This window comes from Glycine max, chromosome 18 (assembly GCF_000004515.6).
Source record: "Glycine max cultivar Williams 82 chromosome 18, Glycine_max_v4.0, whole genome shotgun sequence".
In the NCBI taxonomy this organism is placed as follows: Eukaryota; Viridiplantae; Streptophyta; class Magnoliopsida; order Fabales; family Fabaceae; genus Glycine; species Glycine max.
The window spans coordinates 51,023,574-51,047,383 of NC_038254.2; the positions used below are offsets into that span (position 1 = coordinate 51,023,574).

The window sequence follows — 23,810 nt, forward strand, 5'->3', positions numbered from 1 at the left end:
TAAAAGATTATAATTCTAAAAATAATTTCTTGTTTTCTGTTTTTAAGAAATAAAAACACTGAAAGTGCATTTTCAAAAGAAAATATATTTTTAGATTTGTTTAAAATTATATTCCTACCAACACGTTTTTATTTTATGCAAAATGAGATTTTTGGTTTCAGCAGAAAATGAGATTTTATTGTTCTCAGATTTTGGTTCATTTAGAAAAATATTTTCACTAAAAATAAAAACAAAAATTCAACCAAACATATTTTCATCACCATTTTCTATTTCCAGAAAATAAAAAAACAATCAAACTAAATACCCCCTAATTAATTTTGTTAGATCCAAGATGAGACACACTATCAAGTATTAACATGTACCGGTACTCTATTTCTTAATACACCAAGCCACCTACCTTGTCTCTTTGAATGAAGAAAAACGAATTAATATCTATGTAGTTCATTCAACGTCGCTATGTTTGACTGAAAGAATAGTCAATAGCAGCACTAAAGTGACCTCAGATGATAGCAAAAGCCACCAACCAACATTGTTTTGTTGTTATTTATATACACACAAAGAAAGCAAGCAGAGCAAACGTGTTAGAAGTTGAGGATAGCACAAAGAAAAGTAAACACTGCCACAGCAAGAGTGTTCAAATGGGAGAGGGAAAAGGAAGAATTTGTGTCACTGGAGGCACAGGATTCCTTGGTTCATGGATAATCAAGAGCCTCCTTGAACATGGATATGCTGTTAATACCACTATAAGATCTGACCCAGGTAAGTAAGCCTTATTGTTATTAAGAAAAAACTTAGGTACACTTTCATAAGGTTGTTTTTGGTGCTATTCTCTTATCAAAATTGAAGTTATACCTCAATAATCTATGATGATCTTAATGCAAACCTTTATTACGCTAGTTATAAAGATGAAAACTCAATTCTAATCACAGGGCAAACTAAAAACATAAAGAACTACATCTAAGTTTTATGATTTTGTCCTTATTATTATTACTAAAACAAAACTTAGATGCAAGTTTTTAAATACATTTGGTGTCATTTTCGATCAAAATTAGAGTTTTACCTCAATAACTTATAACTTACATTGGCTTTTAAAGCAAATCTTCATTATATGGAAGCGAAACTCCGGTTGCAATGGGAGAACAATTAGATGATTAGCATGTTTAGTATCATGTTTTAGAAGTAGTTTTCAGAAGTTAATAGTTATAGCTTTTACTCCATCCTTAACGAGTTTCAAAACATGCTAGATGACGATGCAGAAAGTGGTATCTCTAAAACTATAGCAATTGATGTTTAGACAAGGTTATATATTTTTGTTCTGTTTTGACATTAATAGGACGCAAGAGAGATGTTAGCTTCCTCACAAACCTACCTGGTGCATCAGAAAAGCTTAAAATTTTCAACGCTGATCTCAGCGACCCAGAGAGTTTTGGTCCAGCAGTTGAGGGTTGTGTTGGAATTTTTCACACTGCCACCCCAATTGATTTTGCGGTGAACGAGCCAGAGGAAGTGGTGACCAAAAGAGCCATTGATGGAGCACTAGGCATATTGAAAGCAGGCCTAAAAGCAAAGACTGTGAAGAGGGTTGTTTACACTTCTAGCGCCTCCACTGTTTCCTTCAGCAGCCTAGAAGAGAAAGATGTGGTGGATGAGAGTGTTTGGAGTGATGTGGATTTGCTCAGGAGTGTGAAGCCTTTTAGTTGGTCCTATGCAGTTTCAAAGGTGTTGTCAGAGAAGGCAGTGCTTGAATTTGGAGAACAGAATGGATTGGAAGTTACCACTCTTGTGCTTCCTTTTGTTGTTGGACGCTTTGTTTGTCCCAAGCTTCCTGATTCTGTTGAAAGAGCACTGCTTTTGGTGTTAGGTATGATTCTGCCCTGTTTCTTCAAGTTTATTTTTCATGTTAAATTGTGTTTGATTTGAATCATTTGATGGTCTACTATGACACTTTTGAAAAAGTTCAACCCCTTTTAAAAGAGTCAAGACATCAATCTCAGGAACTAAATAAAAGTTTTGTAAAGTTGAGAATTAAAGCGAGTGACAGTTTATAAAGACTAATGGTGTGTTTGGATTACAATTGCATTCAACTGTACTCATGTTAAACTCAATGCATCACTCACATAGTTTTTTTATTTGTGCATTGGACTATGTAATTTTGTGTCCTGGATTACATTAGTGATTGATCGTTATAGCAGTTTTGCACTAGAAAATCAGCTTCAACAGAGGGAGCAGTTTATATGTCTTCTGATTATGTGGACTGCATGGAATTACTTTATCAATATATACTTTATCAATATAAACAGTTTATAAATCCTTGGTAAAATGAAATTGATGTTGTGCAGGCAAAAAGGAAGAAATTGGTGTCATTCGTTACCATATGGTACATGTGGATGATGTGGCTAGAGCACATATCTTCCTGCTTGAGCATCCTAACCCAAAAGGGAGATATAATTGCTCACCATTCATTGTGCCTATTGAAGAGATTGCTGAAATTATTTCAGCCAAATACCCAGAATATCAAATACCAGCACTAGAGTGAGTTCTATTCTCCTCCTTCCTGTAAAATGCTTTGTTAAATATACATCATCAAGATTTTAAATTGCAGTCACAATTATGATTTAGTTACCGACTTGGCTTCTCTATTATCCCTTTCCAAGTTGTCCATGTGTTGTCCCTTCAAAATGATTACGGATGATTACGATTAAATATTACCACAACTGTTATGCGACGTAGTCTTGAATGAACAACATAGGAATAACTTGAAAAGGGACAACAGAGAAACCAAATTGATTCGTTACCATGTTTAACATTGCAAACAAATTGGCTGCAATTGTGATCACAGGAACCCAAAAATCTTAAGGTTGTGGTCCCAATTATTACAGTTGTAGATAATTTTGTAAAACCTTATGTAGTATCTCATTTTGATCTCATTGTATAACTAATATTTAATTTGTTTTGTTCCTTTAGAGAGGTGAAGGAAATTAAAGGTGCCAAGTTACCACATTTAACCTCCCAGAAACTTGTGGATGCTGGTTTTGAGTTCAAGTATAGCGTTGAGGACATATTTACGGATGCAATTGAATGCTGCAAGGAAAAGGGTTACCTTTAATCGATTTTAGCCACGAAGTTGAAAAAATAAAATTGTCGAAGATGATTGTTAGTTCGTACTATTTTCAGATCCCTGGCAATGATGCCTCTTGACATGTACTCCATTTAATGCATGATGTTTTCTTAATAAATTGACCAGGGAAATAATTCTTTTGGTTTGTCTGAATAAAAAACAATGTAATTTTCACCTTTTCCCCTTATCTCCCTAACCTCGGTGAGTATTTATTAATTTTGTCTTTTGTTAATGGTTAATCTTCTGTGAGAGAGTTTAACTTATTATTCACAGAGTTTAACTTATTATTTTTTTAGTAAATCTTTCTTTCAAATAATTTTTTTTATACACAAAAGACTCAATCCTAATATCTTATTATTTTATGCATGATTATTTAAAAAAAATCAAATCCAATTTTACTCCAATAAACATGTCGGTAATCTTCACGTTTTTATGTTCATTATAAATTATTTGCTGCATTATCTTAAATTAAGAATAAGAAAGTCTTCATTGGAAATTATGATAAAGATACATTGAAAATTACAAATGCATCAATAACATTTTAATAAAAATAAGTTAAATTAAACTTTTGGCCAATGGTTAAGTGTTAGATCCTTAAAATTGTAATGTCGATTATGTCTTGACATTAAATAGATGATCTCATAATTAATAGTAAATAATATTTAGGTTATATTGTACTTTTGATGTTTCAATAATATCTACAATTTTTTATTTAAATTTAAAATACAGTAATATTAGAAAAATTATCATTTTCATCAAAATTACAAATAACACATAAATTTGCTTTATCACTTAACAAATAAAAAACCTGAACCCATCCGTGCAAGATGCAAGGCAAATTAGACATGAGACTAAGGCTCCAAAAAAAAAATTTTAGGCTCCTAAAATTTTTTTATTACTAACTATTAATAAATTTTAACTGATCAAAATAAAATAATTTAGAATCTCTCTCTTTTCTAAAAATTAGTCAATCAATATCATTTTTTTAAAAAATTAACCAATATCACAATTAATGTCATTTAAAGTATTTTATTTATCCCAAAAAAGTAAATCCTTATTAGCTTTCCTTTAACCCATCCCAATTCTCTAACTAACGTATCTCACTTTCCAGACTTCATTCTTCACGTTTTTTCATCTCCTCATCCTCTGTTCATAAAAAAAAATCTATTCTTCTCCTTCCCTTGAATGAAACTTATTGTCTATTGATCAAACTTTGTCTCCGCAGCTCAACCTCTCTAGATTTGACATCGTCTGGATTTTGAACGCCTATAAATCGTATACATCCCGACGTCCCGCGTACGGAGCCTTTCATCTCCATCCCAATGGATTGGTAGAACGATTCATTTCACGGGCATGACTCTGGGTACGCAGCAATACAACACGTATCACGTAACACCCTTGCGCCTGACACAACATCTAAACAAACAAAATCTCTGTCTGTTTCCAATTTCAGGTTCTATCGTTTTGTTCATCGATCATCATTTTCTATATTTATTTTAGAGTTTATTTTAGAGTTTAGTTTATTTTAGATTTTAGTTTATTTAGATTTCTTTAATATTTAGTTAATTTTTTTATTTATATTTCTTTAATATTTAGTTAATTTTTTTAGTTAATTTTTCTATTGAGACACGATTTGAACAATTTTTACAATATGAGACTATTTTTGGTTTTTTATTTTATTCCAAAAAAATTAAAGCTTTAAATGAGGACGAATTAAAAAATATTGTATTAATCTTGAAAAGTTTTTAAGGTTTAATGAATACTCTAATATTGATGGTCTTGATTTATTTTCAGACTTGAAAGTGCTAAGAGAAGAAATTAGCACACCAATAGAAGTATTGAGTTATATTAAAACTTTAAATTATTTTCCAAATGTTTACATTGCATATAGAATTTTATTGACAATTTTTGTAACAGTTGCTACTGCTGAAAGAAGTTTTTCAAAATTAAAATTGTTTAAATCATATCTAAAACCAACAATGTTACAAGATAGATTGAATGAGTTAGCTATTTTATCTATTGAAAGTGAAGTGTTAGAATTGCTTGATTATAAAACTCTGATAAATAATTTTGCAGCTAAAAAAGCTAGAAGATTAATATAAAAATTGATATTTTATATAATATATTAAGTCTTTTTAAAATTCTCGTAAAAAAAGACCTCTTTAACATTTTTGTCTTAGGCCCAAAAATGTTTGTACACGGCCTTGCCTGAACCACAATGATAATTTCTTTTACTAATTGCTTAAACCATATTGGTAGAAAAGATTTATTTCTTCTAAAACATATCGAAAACCAATGTCACAAAGCAAATGAATTTTACTTTTTCAAACATATACAGGGAAGGCAAACATGCGTAGATAAAATTGCCTTCCTAGGTCTCCATGTACATGATTTTTGTTGTGAGATTCTATCCCTCGCATTATTATTGAAAATGTTTTTAGAAATAGGAATAACCTCTCTAGCTATAGATTCAAATGATAGTTAAATTTTTTTTCCCATGAGTTTGGTTTTATAACCCCATGTTTTAATTTCCTCTCTTCCCTCTTTTCTAATAAATCAGGGGTATAATTTAGATGATAGATAGAACTAAAGGTGTTAATCTTGTTGTTGGGATGTTTGATTCTTTTGTAATGCCTTTGCATACCTCCACTTTTGCTTGAAAAAAAATGTATGAACCAGAATTTCAATTTGAGTAAAAAATATATATTATTTCCTTGATTGATTAATTTTGCCAATACTTGAAGGTATACATATAGAATTTATTATAAATATAACTTCATGCATTTGTCTACGTCTTATTTACTACTAAACAAAAATTAATTATCAACATAAACCAAATCAATGATAAATAAACATGAATAATTAAAATAGTTAAAATCATACCTACTACACGCGTAGCAATCAAATCAGAATCAAGTTTGTCATGGTCTTGTGTTATACTTGTATTCAAACACGTGTGCGGCCCCCCATTGCGTAACTTTTCATGTATCAGTTTTTTTAGATACAATTGCCCTCATATAAAAAGGTCATGGGATGTCATCATTTCGATTTGCGCAGCAAACAACATATTTTTGTGATTTTGATTCAACAACTTTAAAAATTTGGTGTACCTTCATAACATACTGTTGCAGTGCATTCTTTTGCTGCATTTTTGTTTTCAAATTTCATGCCAACAAATAACTCTTGACCAATATTGAAGGTTGATCCCATATCGAAATCACAGATGTCTTCTTCATCCAGATGACTCCAATTAATGTTACTATAATAAGAAACAGATTTTTAAAATGCAGTCCCACTTCCACCTGCAAATAAATCTTAATATAGGGTTTTTTCTCAAAAGTATTTATGAATTAGATATAAGATTAAAATATTATAAGATTACAATATTATTTAATTAAATATACCTTCTTCATCTGTATCAGATATATCATCAATATCTTCCTCCTCATCCAAAGAGTATTCAACATATGAATTAGATATCATGTAATCATCATTGTCAAAATCATTATCTAAATTTATTACAAATCTTTGAACTTTTGATTCATTGCCAGCTATATTATTCCCATATGATAATAGTGAATTTGCCATATTCAACGCAGAAGCACCGACAACATCTACTTCAATGTACAATTCAATGACACTCATTTCTTGTTGTTGTTGAAAACTTTCAATCATTGTTTCAACATCTTCATCGTCACAAATTTGCAATGCAATATATTTACCTGCAACTAAAAATTGACAAGTCATAATAGATATACTTTCATTTTTATCTAATTTTACCTTATCAGGAATTCTTTTTTTTAACCCATCAAAAGTTACACCACGTTTAATTTGAATAGCTTTTTTAGGACCTTCAAATCTAAGGACATCGTCACTTTAAAATATTCTTTCATTCAAATAAACCAGAACAATAATCGAAGAACTCATTTTTTTAATAAAACCTACAAAATAAATCAATAATGTCATCAATAATTTTCATTAACTATAATTACATAAAAAAATAATACAAATTAATAAAAAAAAATTAATAAATATATTACCGATTTTCACCTCACAAAAGAAATATCAATAAAGTTGTAATATAGAGAGAGAGAAAATTGGAGAGATGTAGAAATATAACAGAAAGTGTGTCTCGCTTATATAGGCATGTATTGCGTTGGTAGTAATGGTGCAATACGTTGTACTTAGGTAATTTGAGCAAAGGGTTGCTCCAACTGACATGTCACAACACCTTTTCAACTGGTTACGTGCTGTCCAAAACAGTCAACACTGTCATAGCCGGTCTAAAAGTGGTTGTGCCACTGCATGTGTAGCAACCCATTGCGCAAAGTTTTTGGCACAACAAATTCATGTCACTTGTCAGCTCCCGATTGAATTGCGCCCCTGCCTTTGGCACAATACAAATAAAAACAGACTCCCCCGGTAGATAGTTTCAAAACAATCCTCTTTTGGTAAATAGTTTCTAAAAAGACCTCAAACTAGTGCTTTTGCCTTCCAATGGTTGAAAACCAAAGTGTCAACTAATAATGTCACAAAGAAACACTCCTTCTGCAATACAAGAAAATGACCCATATGATAATACGGAATCATCCACCAACTTAAGTAGCTTTTAGGAACCCTAGAAATATAAAGGGTGTTGTTAGGTGCACCCAGTACTTAAAGGGAAAAGATTGAAATACCCTTGATCCGTAAGCCTTTTAAGTTGATTCGTAAAAGGCTTACAGATTAAGTTGATCCATAAGCCTTTTACGGATCAACTTAATCCGTAGAAGTCTTACGGATCAATTTGATCCGTAAGTCGTTTATGGATCAAGTTAATCCGTATGTGTTTGATATCAACATACAAATCAAGTTGATCCATAAGGATTCTATGGATCAAGTTGATCCGTATGTGCTTAATATCAACATATGGATCAACTTGATCCGTAGAAGCCTTACGGATCAATTTGATCCATAAGACTTTTACGAATCAAGTTGATCTGTATGCGGTTAATATCATCATATGGATCAACTTGATCCGTAAGATTTTTACAAATCAAGTTGATCCGTATGTGCTTAATATCAATATATGGATCAACTTGATCCGTAAAAGGGTTACGGATCAATTTGATCCGTACGATTTACGGACCACCCTCACGCATACCTATCACAAATGCGAAGAAAGCGCAGAGATAGTTTTAACATTTTTAAAAAATATTGGGTGCATCAGTAATAATGCTGGATGCACCTAGTAACACCCAAATATAAAATATACTTTGAATGCTTTGATCATAAGTCACCTTCACGTCGTCTTGATTTATGACAAAAAAAAGTGTTATATACGAAAAAAGTTCTGATTAATTAATAATGTACAAACTTTAATAAAGACAGTAAATACACATAAATATTAAACTCGTTTTTATATTCTTATAAATTAATTAATTAATTTTCGAATGTGGAAGTAAAAGGGTATGTCATAGCATATGTGCAAGTTAGCATGAAGATGGGTTTGAAGCTGTCTCAATATTTAATTGAGATTTCATTTCATGTATAATTTGGAAGGGACAACAACTTAAAAAGGAGTGATAGAGAAGTCCGTCCAGTTGGGGAAAGGAACGCGTGACATGCAAATTAAGAATCCACGTGTGCAAGTGCAACAGAAGAGCAGCAGCACCCAAGTACCAAACCATAATAAAACCAAACCCTTATTTCTTCGTCTTCACTTTGACAATGGATCCAGCGTTACCCATTGTAGCGTTATCGCTTCTCTTGGGTGCCATCATCGCATTTCTCTTTTTCAGCACCTACTACCGGAAGCGGCAATCCGAAATCCAATCTATCGCCGATCCCAATCCCAAACCCTTATCCTCCAAAGCCCCTCCCAAGAAGCCTCTCTCCAAACCCCATTCCTCCGACAAGGTCTGTTCCAATTCTTACCCACTTGTCAGTCTTAGGTTGCTGCTGTGGTTTTAGGAATGTGATTTGTTTTAAAGTTTGATTTTTTAGCCTGGCTTGACCTTTTTCTTTTTGTTTAGGATCAAAACAAGCGACATCATCCGTTGGATTTGAATACCTTGAAGGGTCATGGTGATGCAGTGACAGGGATATGCTTCTCCCCCGATGGACGAAATTTGGCAACAGGTATTTCACCATATATATATATATATATATATATATATATATATATAGATCACAATAACATTTATTTTGCATGCATCATTGTTGATCCTAATTCCTTTCACCTAAGATTCCTACCTGTTCTATTTTTTATATTTTTTTCACTTGTACAAGCAATTGAGCATTATATGAAACTTGTTTCTTACTTCCTACTTTATATTGTCTGTGCAAACAGCTTGTGCTGATGGAGTTGTGAGAGTATTTAAGTTGGATGATGCTTCAAGTAAAAGTTTCAAGTATGTGAATTTCAAGAGCCTCTTGATAGTTGATACATATGCATGTCATCTCAATCGATGTCAATCATATTTGGTAATTCATATGCATAAACTTTATTCTATCAACTCTTTTGCAGGTTTCTGAGGATTAATTTGCCAGCCGGTGGTCATCCAACAGCAGTTGCATTTTCTGATGATGCATCCTCCATTGTTGTGGCGTCTTATACTCTGTCCGGCTGTTCATTATACATGTATGGAGAAGAGAAACCTAAAACCTCTGAAGATAAACCACAAACAAAGCTTCCTCTCCCAGAAATTAAGTGGGAGCATCACAAAGTTCATGATAAGAAATCAATAATTACTATGTTTGGAGCCTCCGCAACTTATGGCACTGCGGATGGAAGTACAATTGTTGCCTCATGTTCAGAAGGTATCTTTACGACATCATTGCCCATTAGAATCTATGCAGAAATTGTTCTATCATAATTTATTTATATATTCAGGGTCTTCTCATCTAATAGTATGTGGCAATTATGAAAGGAATTTCAATTTTAATTAGAATTAGGTTGTGGAAAAAGAAATGCTTGTATGGATAAAGGTCCACAAAGTTAAATAGAGTATACATTTCTGTTTGTGTTGCCTTTGCTTCTCTAAAACCTACATATTTATTTGACCACTAAAAACTGCAAAGGTCTCAGTGGCCAATGCTGTCTTACCTCACCTAATGAGGTGCTTCTGAGTAAGAAAAATTAGATTGTTAAATAAAATTTGGATCTGGCATTTTGAGAGAAAGTAAAATAGTGTTTATCATTGCTCTGAAAAAGATTAGACAAAATTACAACCAACAATGTTATCTCTTTATATAGAGAGACTCAACCGTAACTAATTGCAAACTAACCCTGAAAGTTACTAACTAACTACAGTTAGTAACTGTAACTACCTTGCAGTTGGTGACAGCTCACTAAAAGTTAGTAAAAGTCAATACAATGGAGTAAGAATACTCTAATACCCCCCCCCCCCCCCCCCCTCCAAAAGCTCATGGTGGGTACCGAGAAGAATTGGAGGGATCACACAGTGTGAGTTTGGCCCTGAACACTTCAAAATTACTTCAAGACAGAGCTTTGGTAAGAATATTTGCATACTGACTAGTAGCAGGAACATAAACTACCTGACGTAGTTTATTTAGAACCTTTTTTCTCACAAAAAATAGGTCTAGCTCCATGTGCTTTGTACGAGCATGAAGGACTGGATTATGAGCCAGAGCCACGGTGCTTGTGTGGTCACAATGAAAAACAGGAAGTTTGTGAGGAACAAGTTCATAAAGAAGAGATTGAAGCTAGGATACTTCAGCAGTAACTAAGGCCAAGCTTCTGTATTCAGCCTCTGTGCTCAAGCGGGCAACAACTGACTGTTTCTTTGACCACCAGGATATTAAATTAGGACCAAAGTAGACACAAGCACCAGAAGTGGACCTTCTGTCATCAGGATCAGAGGCCCAACCTGCATCACAGAATGCATTGATGGAGAAAGGTGCAGAAGCTGGCTTTAGATCAAGACCCCATGTATGAGTACCCTTAAGATACCTTAGTATCCTTTTAAATGCAACCCAGTGATCTTCAAGAGGCTCCTTCATGAACTGACAGACTTTATTCACAGGAAAGCTAATTTCTGGTCTGGTTATAGTTACATACTGAAGTGCATCTACAACAGATCTGTATGTGTAGGGATCAGTGAGTGGATCAAATCCACTTTTAGTTAGCTTACATCCAGTAACCATAGGTGAAGAAATAGGTTTTGCTTCTGTCAAATTGGTTTTGGCCAGCATGTATCTAATGTATTTTCCTTGAGTGAGAGCAATAGAACCATCAAATTGATGTTTTACCTCTATTCCCTAGAAATAGTCTATAGAATCAAGATCTTTAAGAGAGAAAACAGTATTCAGCTTAGACATCAGATGAGTTGCTTGATTAAGGAAAGATTAATCCCTATTATGATGATATCATCTACATAAACAAGCACGTAGATTGTTGAGGACCCATTGGAGTAGACAAATAAAGAGGGATCACACTTGCTGGACTTAAATTCAAACTTCAGAAGTGTCTCCTTGAGTTTATCAAACCAGGCTGTAGGGGCCTGTTTAAGACCATAGATTGCCTTATTAAGCTTGCAGAGCATAGATTTGGTGGAAGATTCAAAACCAGGAGGTTGCTGCATGTACACCTCTTCTTCCAAAATCTCATTAAGAAAAGCATTATTTACATCTAACTGTTGTAATGGCCAGCCATAAGTGGTTGCAACAGTGAGAAGCAATCTCACTGTTATTGGCTTTATCACAGGTGAGAATGTCCCTGTATAGTCAGTTCCATACTGCTGATGGAACCCTTTGGCCACTAATCTGGCATTGTATTTACTGACTGTATCATCAGGATTCTCTTTAAATCTGAAAACCCATTTGCAACCAATAGGAACTCTGTTAGGAGGTAGAGAAACTAGGGTCCAAGTACCATTGTAGATGAGGGCGTCATACTCAGCTTTCACGGCAGCTAACCATGTAGGGTCAGTCAATGGATGAATTCGAGGCTGAACAATTCCAGACTTAGACCTAGTTTGCATTGGATGTGTGTTTTGAACAATGGGTTAAATAACAGCTTGTTCTGGTTGAGATACTTGTAGATCAGAATTTGGTGAAGATGAATTTGTAGAAGCAATAGAAGTTGTGTGAGGTACAGGATGAATCTCACTAGGAGAAGTAGGAGAGGATTGATTGGACTGGGAATTAGACATGTGTGAGGAAGAGTTATCAACCATAGGAATAGGTGCTTGTGGTTGAGGAACAGACACAGTAGGTATAGTAGTGGTGGGAAATTGTGACTCTAAAGAAGATTGTGAGGAAGAAGGAGAGGAAAACAGACTAGGGCAGGGAAATTTGGACTCATTAAACACAACATCCTTAGAGATGTAAATTCTACCTTCTGCTGAAAGACACTTGTACTCTTTGTGAGCAGGTGAATATCCCAGAAAAATACACTCTTGAGATCTAAACTGAAGTTTATTTTGATTCTAAGGTCTTAAGAGTGGAAAACAAGCACACCCAAACCCCCTTAGAAAATGAAAATCAGGTTGCTGTTTATACAGTTTGACAAATGGTATATCAAAATTAAGAGAGGAAGTAGGGAGTCTATTGATAAGAAAAACACTGGTTAGGAAGCATGATCCCAATAGGTAAGAGGAAGAAGAGCTTTGGCCAAGAGAGTAAGTCAAAGCTCAACAATGTGTCTATGTTTTCTCTCAACCACACCATTTTGGCGATGGGTGTGAGGCAAATCACCCTATGAATGATCCCTAACTGCTGTAAAAAGGAAGTAAAAGGTCTAAACTCCCCCCCCCCCAGCCTGTTTGAACAGCTTTAATAGGAAAACCAAACTGTTTCTCAACCATTGCTTGAATCTCTTTGAAAATAATCAGTGTTTCAGACTTTGCTTTAAGCAGAAAAATCCAGGTATACCTAGTATAGGCATCAGCAAAAGTAACATAATAATTATACCCAGTAGATGAAACAAAGGGAGCTGGTCCCCAAAGGTCATGAAAAATGAGTTCAAGTGGTTGATTGTAAGTTGTGTGAGAAGAGGGAGAATGTAGTTTATGTGCTTTACCAATACAACATGAACAACAGAAATCAAGCTCACTTTTATTGATAAATGGAATCTTACAAAATTGCATTTCAAGTTTTTGAATAGCAGACTAGGATGGCCTAGCCTAGAGTGCCAAGTGCTTGAAGTAATGGAATTTACAGAGGCAGAATTTACAAGAGAATGATGTAAACTAGACCTAGCCCTAAGAGAGCTTGTCTTGACATTGAAAGAAGGACTTGAGAGCAAGCTGGGAAATTTTTACAAACCATCAGAACTGAGATTTCCTTTGATGAGAAGTATCTTATCGGATCCCTGAGATTTCCTTTAAGAATAACATTAGAATTGAATGGAGATAAAAATGAAGATGAGCCAATAGAATTAATTGGCAAACCTTGACCATTTCCTATTATGACTTGATCAGATCCCTCAAAGGGAACACACCGCTGAATGTTTTGAACATTTGAGGTCACATGATGGGAAGCACCTGAATCTGGAAACCAGCTACTAGAGGGAGTAGTAGTGGATCCAGCAATCATAGCTTGTGGTTGATTAGGAGTAGTAGATGATGGAGGAGCTGACTGTGGCAGTAATGAAATATAGTTAATAGGATAATTGGCAATCATAGGAGCTTGTGAAGAGTTTCCCAAGTAGCCTTGTTTCTGCAGCTGTTGTGGAAAAACAGATTGAGCAGTCCATAAGTAAGCTTGTTGCTGCAACTGCTGTGGAGAGACAGGTTGAGCAGAAAAATTGTTGAGCATGGGAGCATTTTGCACTGGAGCTTTGTGCATACTGTTGCTGTGTGCCAAAAGGAACTTGCATAGGTTGAAGCATAGCTTGTATAGGCTGCATTTGTTGAGTCATAATAAGATTAGTTGTGCGATAGAAAGAGGAAGATGGTCTATGCCAACAATTGCCAGCATCATGTCCGTACTTAAAACAGATGGAACTTCAAACAGATGGAGCATTGAATAGAGCTGTGACCACCATGTCGACCAAACGACCTCCACATCCACCAAAGTGGCCACCACGACCACCATTGAATTTAGACTGCTGATATTGATTCTGATCATTTTGGGAATAATTTGACTACTAATTCTGATTAGGGTTTTGAGGCTGATTTTGATTCTGTTGCACAAGAGTAGCTTGAATAGAATCTGAATTGGAATTCAAGGGAGCAGCAGAAGTGGACACAATGTTGATAGAAGCAACATTTTTCTTATGAAATTTCTCAATGCAAGATTCATGTGCAAGAAGCACTGTTTCAATCTCATCAATAGAAAGAAGCTCAGATTTATTCGTGATGAAAGCAATAGAAGAATCATAATTCTCTGGTGGACCTTCAATAATGATGTCTATGTGTTCTTTCACAGAAATCGGATCACCAATAGCAACAAGAGAGCCAACAATGTTTGTATTGCAGAAAGAAAATCAGAAACAGATTGGCCTTCAAGGGAGATTTGGCGAAGATCAGTATGCAGCTGCCTTGCTCTTGCATTTGTATGAGCATGAAAATAATTGTGACTGTTGTCCCATGAACTTGCGAAGCATTGAAGCAGAAATGGTGGATGGAAGCCACAAGAGCAACAATTGATCCTGTTGCTCCTAGGCACGGTAAGCTTCAGTTACGCAACCAGCATCACGATCAGTAATCGTCGCAAACATAATCTGCACATTTTGAATGAAATGGAGAAGACGATGGCTGCGAATCACAGGTTCAACCTGTGATTTCCAGAAGAGATAACTCACAGCATCAAGCTTCTTGTAATGACGTGATTGAAGTTCGTGTTCGCCGATGGAGGTTAATCAGCTGCACATGGTCATCGTTTGGTGGAATATCACCACTGTCACCACCGGTGTTAACTGGAGTAGTCATCACGATTGCGAGCACAGCGGAGATAGGTGGAGGAGGAGGGGAAAAACAGAGATTGAAACCGAAGAAGAGATAAAAAAGATGAGGAAATCCCCAAAAAAATTGTTGCAGATCGCAACCTAGCTGTGATACTATGTTAGAATTCGATTGAAAGTAAAATAGTGTTTATCATTGATCTGAAAAAGATTAGACAGAGTTACAACCAACAGTGTCATCTCTTTATATAGAGAGACTCAACTGTAACTAACTCTCAACTGTAAACTAACCCTGACAGTTTCTAACTAACTACAGTTAGTAACTGTAACTACCTTACAGATGGTGACAGCTCACTAACAGTAAGTAAAAGTCAATACAATGGGGTAAGAATACTCTAATACTCACTAAATCAAATGCACTGTATTATACTCTTATTTTAATTTGCTGATGAAATCACTGTCGCTGTCTTTATGCTGAGATCTAATGCTTGATGATGGCTTTCTACAACCTGTTCTAAATTTGATTTCTAATTCAGGGACTGACATCATTCTTTGGCATGGAAAAACTGGGAAGAGTGTTGGGCATGTTGATACAAATCAATTGAAAAATAACATGGCTACTATATCACCCAATGGTCGTTTTATTGCAGCAGCAGCATTTACTGCAGACGTGAAGGTGAGCTTTAATGTGCAAATCTATTTAATTTATTATTAATTACTAATATATCTTATGTATGCACAACACCTTTTACTTTAATTTTATCAACAGTCAATCAACAATTTTTTCGGGCCCAAATGATTTTTAATATTGTGTGGCCACTGGCCAATGATAAAAAAATGGATACAAGGAAGAAACTTGACTTTAGAGACTCAAGTGGTCTGTTTTCATCTATTTAACAAATGTAAAAGTCGGGATTGCAAAGAATATTTTCCATAAAGCAAAAAGGAGAGAAAAGGGGGCATGTGATATATAACACTCTGCATTAGACATGGGTCCTTCCCCATTTAAGCCAATAGACATGGCCCACCAAGTTGAGCTCAACCCACAGACCATCCAACATGCACCCTTGATTGGGTGACTCATCGAGTTGACCCTGACCTACAAACCCAACATGCACCCTTGTGACTCTTTGGTTTTATTAGGATAACTTGCTGACATGTAGCAGTGAGTCTGTTAGATGATGACTGAAGACTAGGGGATGAAGGAAGAATATGGATTCTTTCAGTACTATTCTTGATGTCAGAACACATAATGTTTCAGGCAGTGCATGGATCTCTTTAGACAAAAAAAAAATTGATGTTCCAGTCCAATTGAAAATTTAGAATAATTTCAGATAATAGCCTGTTAAAGTAACACAATTGATCATAGGACTAGCTTGTCTAAGAAAGCTGTGTGTAATGATCAGCAAATTGGTTAATCCTCAATTTTTGTTTGTAATCTTTCAATAAATCTGCCTACTCCAGAACCAAGATAGTGGCACTTGAAACTGCACTGTACAACTGGTGAAAACCAGAATCAATTAAATTAAATATCCTTTGTGTGGTTTGTGACGGAAAATAATGGAGCGTTAACATTGTAAGCTGTATCAAACTGAGGTTAATACTACAACCACTTTTAATTCGTCTTTGACATGAATAGAGATTATTACAGTTGTCTAATAATTTGTTAGATAACCTCAGGGAGCTTCTCAATGCATCATTAGTATAATTAATGTGTCTTTTATTATATTTTCTGATTGACAACTTTTATCAGAATGTTACTGCTTCTTTTTTTAAAGATTACTTAATATCTCCACTTTTTCTTGTTTACAATGTTTGACAGATCTGGGAGATTGTATATGCTAAGGATGGATCTGTGAAGGAAGTTTTAAATGTTATGCAGCTTAAGGGGCATAAGGTTTAATATTAGCATTATTATTTTGAAGTTATTTAAAATTTAGTTTAAGCTCCCAATTTTACATTTATAGACTTTTCAAGCCAAAAAGTTTGAAGATTATATTTTCCTTCAAATGCATTGCATTTTTGTTTATATAAGAGGTATATTATACATTAATTTTCATATATTTTTATGCAGTAGTCTTATATTTTCATGTATTACATTAGAATATCTTGGATTAATGGAAATTTCATGAGCATGATGTGCATGACACAATTTTCATGAATGCATGCCTGCCTGCACACGTGCACGCATGTGTGTGATTTTTAATTTAAACAAAAGAGTAAAGATGATGGTCTGTTTTTAAAAGTAGTCATATTAACTCTCTTCGTGTGTGTGTGAGAGAGAAACTTACAATTTAAATAAAAATAATAAAGATTATGTTCCTATTATCATCTTTTCGACTATGATTAATATGCTTATTACTTGTGTGTCAGAGTGCTGTGACTTGGTTATGCTTTATGCCAAACTCTGAGCAAATAATCACTGCATCCAAGGATGGTTCAATGAGACTATGGAATATCAATGGTAAGCAAGTTTTGAAAGATGATTATTTTTTACTTATCGAATTGGTTTTATTTTTCTAGCAAACACTTGATGTCGAAGTCGGCCTGGAGTTGCAAATAGTCTTAATGGTTCTAGACAAGATATTTGGCCATGTTATTAATGAAGAATTCAAACAGTACTTCGATGAGAATCTTTGGCTGAAAAGGGGCATGTTTTCTTTTGCATGTTATTTTATTTGGCCTGATAAATGGGCTTGTTATTTGATCAATTAAGGGTATTCTTTCCTCTCCGGGGTTCCAAATGTTCATATGTGCTGTCTTAAGGACTAGGTTGTTAATTAATTCAACTCCTCTCACCTTTATTTTCCTTCTATCCTGAAGTTCGTTATCATCTTGATGAGGATCCGAAGACGCTGAAGGTGTTCCTAATTCCTCTTCATGATTCTTCCGGTACTACACTGCACTATGACCGCCTGAGTGTTTCCCCTGATGGAAAAATTTTGGCTGCGACCCATGGCTCCACACTGCAGTGGTTATGTGTTGAGACTGGAAAGGTTCTGGATACAGCTGAAAAAGCCCATGATAGTATGTCCAAGCATCCACCATTTTGATATTTCCTTTAATTGCAACTGAAAAAACAAGTAATTTTCTATCTGTGATCTTCAACTCCTTGATTATTTTCTTCACTTGCAGGTGACATTTCATGCATTTCATGGGCTCCTAAACCCATTCCAATGGGTAAGCTGCTACTCTGACTCCATTGCTTTTGGTTCTTTACCTAATTTATTGTTCTCAAGAAATTTCCATTATTGCCAAATCTGTTTCTTGTATCTTGTTTGCTAATCAGTGTTAGAAGATATTACAAAATAATTTAGATAACATACAATGAATTTGATTTAAAATGACATTGTTCTTAGTTGTGATTATATATTATGATGCCTATAAGGTATGCTAACCAGCATGTAATTTTGTTGTCTTGCTTATTATTGTTGTGGTGCCTTTTGCAGGAAATGAACAAGTTTTGGTTTTAGCCACAGCCAGTGCTGACAAGAAAGTGAAGTTGTGGGCATCTCCATCTATCCCTTCATCATGAACCACTATGATACTGCACCAACCATCTAGCATGCCTATGCATGCGCTGACAACTAATTTATGTTAAAGAGAGATGATTCAAAAGTTCTGGGACCTGGTCTCTTCATAGTTGGTTCAAGCACTTCACAACTTGATTAGAGCTGCATGGTATCATTGGAAAGTTGAATGAGAAACTAGGATGAGCTGAAATGATTCAAGCCCTTCAGTTGCTGCTTAGACTTGTATCTTTCCGAATTTTTGTGACTAATAATTTATATAGGCATAGAGATAATGTTGTTGGTTTTGGTTGTGCTAGTGAGAGGCTGACGTGAAATGATGAAGTGATGCGAGAATAGTGTATTAGTAACTTTGGAAGAGAACATAATGGACATGTTGCTAGTGGCTACAGTTTGTCTTTTAAAGAAGAAAAAAAAACATTTTCATATTTTCAGGACAATTATGAAGGCATTATTCCATCCAATTTTGAAATTTTGGAAGTGGTTGCATTGGAAAATAACTGCAAATTGCAACGAGATTCATTGCACATCTTTTTTTCTTTTTTTTTTTCCCTTAATGATACAGGCCAACAATCCAGCTATCTCTTGTTCAGGTACGGTAAAACTTCAAAGTATTGGATTAAATATATTTTTTATTCTTGATAAATATTTAATTTTTTATTTATTTTTCAATAAATTTTGGTTGTGTTGAGTCTTTAATAAAATAATAATTTTATTTTGTTCTTGATATTTTTTTAGTCAATTTTGTTTTTGTTTTCTAATAATTTTGTCGTTTGTAATTAGTCAGAATTAAAATAAAATTTATTAATTTATCAAGGATTAAAATAAAATAATAAAGATTAAAAATAAATCTATTATTTTATTAAAAATTTAACACAAATTAAAAATTTATTAAAAAATAAATGTAAAAATTAAGTATTTAAGTATTTAGTAGAAATAAAAATGTATTTAAGTCTAATATTTTTATTATGATAAAAGCCAACAACTGATCTAGTAAAGGAAGTTGTTGTTCAGGTCCAGTAAAAACGTGAAGTGATGTTTTAGATTATGCAGTACTTACCAAAAAGTAATCATTTGTTTTTGGTGCCAACAGAAAAGTGAATATGAAATGAAAAATTAAGAGTCACAATAAGAATAAAAAGAAAAACGCCCACCGTGGGGCTCGAACCCACGACCACAAGGTTAAGAGCCTTGCGCTCTACCAACTGAGCTAGACGGGCTTTAGGTTAGATTTCGTACTATTTCGTATATCAATTAGTGATAATTTTAGGGTTGTATTTAATCCAAATTAAGTTAAATTTAGTCAATTTTTTAACCCAACTCAAATAAACTTGATTAAATTCATTTACTTTTAGCTCTTATTTAAGCAACTTAACTCAGATCTTAATTTGATTGAATTGAATAATTGAGTTTAATAATTAAAAAAAATAGTCACCTCTTTAACTCTGAAAGAAAAAAAGTATTTCAAAATTCGTAATTCAGCATTATTTCATTGTTTCTTAATTCTTATAAGCTAGTCATTAGTATCCATTGGCTTCATTATTATACAACTCAGTTTATATTCATTAAAAAAAAATTCACAGCTCACAACTTTTAGATTGAGTCAATCTACAAAACTAAAATAAACTATTGCGGCTTGTAAGTAAATGAGAGTGAGAGTTTAGATTTTTTTTTTTTTTTTACTTTTTTTATTACTCAATCTCTCACATACAACACGTAGAAAGAATTGGGCAATTGTTATTTTTAATCATATATTTATTATATAGTCATGTTGGGTCGAGTTTAATCAGATATTAAAAAAGTAAAAAAAAATGTTTAATGAGATAATTATTGCTCAACCTCTCAAAATCTGCAGCCCTTTTTTTTGCTTATATAAAAGGTTTAAAATGATTTAATTGAGTTAATTTGTAAAGATTTTGAATAAAAAGAAAATAAATTGAGGCTTCTAAGAAGGATTAAAAAAAAACAAATTTATTTATTTAAAAATAGAAATAATTACTTGGTTGAAAAGAAATTGAAAGACTAAAATTACATATAGTTTAAATCAAAGAAATCAAAAGTACAATAAAACAATTTTAAAATATCTTCTATTTTGTATTTTTTTCAAAACTTTTAATTATTTTAAAAATGGTGCCAACACAAATGAATGTTGACACCCATATAGTTCCCTCTCCTCTCTATGATCGCATATATTAATTTTTAGAAGCAACATAAAAAATGTGGTGTAAGAATCAAACTTCACATAAAGAGTTTAAGCCGAAATGTAGAAAATCTGAACCATACAATTTAATTTTCTGCGGTGTTGAATATAAATCTAGTTAAATAAAAAAAGTTGCAATATATAAGGCCAATAAATGTATGGATAGATATATGATTATAGAATCAGAGGCTAAGCAGCACGAAACATATATAAATAGATAGTGATATATAGATGCACAAAAATAAAATATATAAAGCAGTTTATACCTAAATTACTCTGAATTTTAAGATGTTAGACACTTGGACGTGAACATAGAAGTAGTATCAAAATCACCTAATCCTTCCATCTTGTAATATAAGGCCATTTTTAAATGCTCATCTTTCATATGGTAGGAATTAAATGTTTATCTCAACTTTTTTTTTTATTTATTTAACATATAGCCATTATTAAAGTTGAAAGCTTAGCACAGCTACTCCATCTTGTAATTTTGGGCAATGAAGGTATTAGTAGAATTTTATTTGCGCATCTGCTTTCTGTATTGGTATCCCTGCAAAGTAGGGTATAGTAGCCTCGTTATAGTGAGCCATCTTTTTGCAGAAACATTGAATAATTCCTATGAATTATTTTTAATTATTTATTAAAAGTAGAATAGCAGATATTAATATCATAATTTGTAACTAATAATGCTTAAACCAATTATTTAAAAAGATGAAGCTTACCTTATGGGTCCCGTAAATGTAGTCACAATAGGTAAATACTGAGGCAAAGTTGCTTTGACTTTTTCCACCAACGTAGTGATGGTAGTCATGGTATGCAGGCCCTCCATAAAATGGTATATATTTTGTGGGACTCCAAGGAAAATCATACCTTTAACATGTAACAAGATCGATAACATTTGAAAAGAAAACGCGTGTGTAGAAATATGTGATATGTTAAGGAAAATTTAGGTCAGAAACAAGAAATATGCAACATATAAAGATATGCAAATTGTTCATATGCACTATATATTTTCCAATATTTCTCAGCTTAATTATGAATAGAAGTTTTCTCACTCCATTGTATTGTATTTACATCGAAACTTTCTGTACATACCACCAAATCATCATGTCAAAATAATAGTACAAGACTTACATGTGTTAAGAATTTTAGTGCCATGGTAGTATTAAAAATGTTTTCAAATTCTTTGACAAAAAGGTAGTCTTTTTTATACAAAGAAAAATGTATTTCACTCATTATATATCTCCAACCGAATGTTCAATTAAACATAAATGTCTATTACCAAAACCAATAATCATAGATTTCAAATATTACCAATTGTTAGTCTAAGACATTTTAAATATTTTTAAAATGAATATCATATGTTATAATAATTGAAATTTGATATTTTTAAACATTAAATAATAAATAAATAATATATGCACAAAAATTATAAGATTTTTTACCTTGTTAATAAATGATGATATATGATAACTTTATTAACTTTATAATAATACCTTAAAAATCATATAAGAATGATTTTTAATTGCCCAATAGTTTTAAAAACTTTTACACTGAAGATTCAAGAAAAAGATTTAATCATGAGTATACTTGTAGTTAAAAATCAAAAGTTTTACCCGCTATGAGTTTCGATGGCTTCTAGCTGTCGCAAAATGAACCATAGCCAATAGGTTGTTATGTGCCCTGGAACCAGGACTGGGCCTAGAAACGAGGGGATACCCAATATGATTATCTCGGGGGAGTTGCTACGTGCACCCAGCATTATTGCTGGGGCATCCAGCAAACAGTGAAGTGGCGAAACTGCCCTTCAGCAATTATTCTTCCGGAAGAAGGTTCTTCCGGAAAAGTTCCGGAAATAATTTTTCCGGAAAGTTTCCGGAAGAATCTTCTTCCGGAAGATTAATTTGTGTCTTCCGGAAATACTCACAGACAATTTCCGGAAGAACGTCATCCGGAATGTTTCCGGAAGAAGCTTCTTCCGGAAGTTAGTTTTTTTTTTAATGCGTATGTAATGACGATTTTGCCCTTGTGTAAATTTCTTTAAATTAACGTCTTCAGGCTGTGTTTTACTGCGCTTTCTTTGTTTCTTCTTCCGTTTGCTTTGTTTCTTCTTCCGTTTGCTTTGTTTCTTCTTCCGTTTGCTTTGTTTGTTTCTTCCGTTTGCTGTTGTTTCGGTGGTGGTCCCTTCAGCAGTCTGTTGGTGGTCCCGTGAAGTGAAGTATTTGAAGATTTGGTGGTCCCGTGTTCCGTATTTGAAGTTTTATTAGTGGCTGTTGTTCCTATTTTGTCGGAGGTACACGTTTATTTCGTTTTCCGGTTAGCTTTTAGAGAAGAAAAACAGTAAAAAATGTATCCGGAAGAAATTTTAGGCACAGAAGGAGGAAGGTCCGGAATGACCACTTCCGGATGAAGGTCTTCCGGAAACTACTTCCGGAAGCACTTCTTCCGGAATTGGCCTTCGTAACTTCCGGATTTTAATTTCTGTTTTATAATTTTTTTAATTTCTGTTTTATATATATTTCTGTTAGTTAATAATGAATTATTGGTTTAATTAGGTATAATGATATATATTGTGGATTATAATTTTTTTGTTTTATAATGGTATATATATATATATATTTCTGTTTTATAATTTTTTTTTATTTCTGGTTTATATATGTTGTGGATTATTGATTTAATTAGGTATAATGGTATAATATTAAATGATTTAGGTAACTTAAATGTATAATGGTACAAAAATGTTTTATTAGTTGTTTATTATAGTGATAAGTTTAGTTTAAGTAAATAATGTAGTTATAAATTTAGAATATAGTGATAATTTTAATATAGTCGTGTATGATGCATATGTCCTATTAATATGTTTGTTATTTAAGGTGTAGTAAATTTTTGGATGTGGTTATATGATAATTTGAATGTACTTGTGTATGATGCATATGTCCTTAAGATGGACGAAGATCAATGGAGGTATGACTTTGCGATGTCACAAGAAGTTCATATGGATTATGATTATGATAATCAAGAAGAATGTGGAGTGAATGAACGACATGTCGATTGTTCAAATGCTTTTAATACATCTCAGGTAATCATAGATAATTTGAGTCATTGGTTTAATTGATG

The 23,810-nt window shown here is 33.4% G+C and overlaps 2 protein-coding genes and 1 non-coding gene across 3 annotated transcripts; 2 read left to right on the top strand and 1 right to left on the bottom strand.

The window, feature by feature from the left end:
- Nucleotides 1–587: 587 nt before the first annotated feature.
- LOC547660 (2'-hydroxydihydrodaidzein reductase) lies at nucleotides 588–3,428 on the top strand. Its single transcript, NM_001249125.2, has 4 exons — nucleotides 588–759; nucleotides 1,334–1,861; nucleotides 2,340–2,532; nucleotides 2,965–3,428. Exons 1-4 carry the CDS (start codon nucleotides 639–641, stop codon nucleotides 3,104–3,106), a joined length of 984 nt encoding a protein of 327 aa, NP_001236054.2. The 5' UTR covers nucleotides 588–638; the 3' UTR covers nucleotides 3,107–3,428.
- A 5,231-nt stretch (nucleotides 3,429–8,659) lies between these two features.
- LOC100306508 (transducin beta-like protein 2) lies at nucleotides 8,660–18,885 on the top strand. Its single transcript, XM_003552291.5, has 10 exons — nucleotides 8,660–9,016; nucleotides 9,133–9,238; nucleotides 9,450–9,510; nucleotides 9,627–9,919; nucleotides 15,503–15,642; nucleotides 16,789–16,863; nucleotides 17,340–17,430; nucleotides 17,790–17,993; nucleotides 18,102–18,146; nucleotides 18,416–18,885. Exons 1-10 carry the CDS (start codon nucleotides 8,828–8,830, stop codon nucleotides 18,499–18,501), a joined length of 1,290 nt encoding a protein of 429 aa, XP_003552339.1. The 5' UTR covers nucleotides 8,660–8,827; the 3' UTR covers nucleotides 18,502–18,885.
- Nucleotides 18,886–19,643: 758 nt separating this feature from the next.
- TRNAK-CUU (transfer RNA lysine (anticodon CUU)) lies at nucleotides 19,644–19,716 on the bottom strand. The gene has a single exon. It is a non-coding gene; the product is annotated as a tRNA-Lys (tRNA).
- Nucleotides 19,717–23,810: the final 4,094 nt, after the last annotated feature.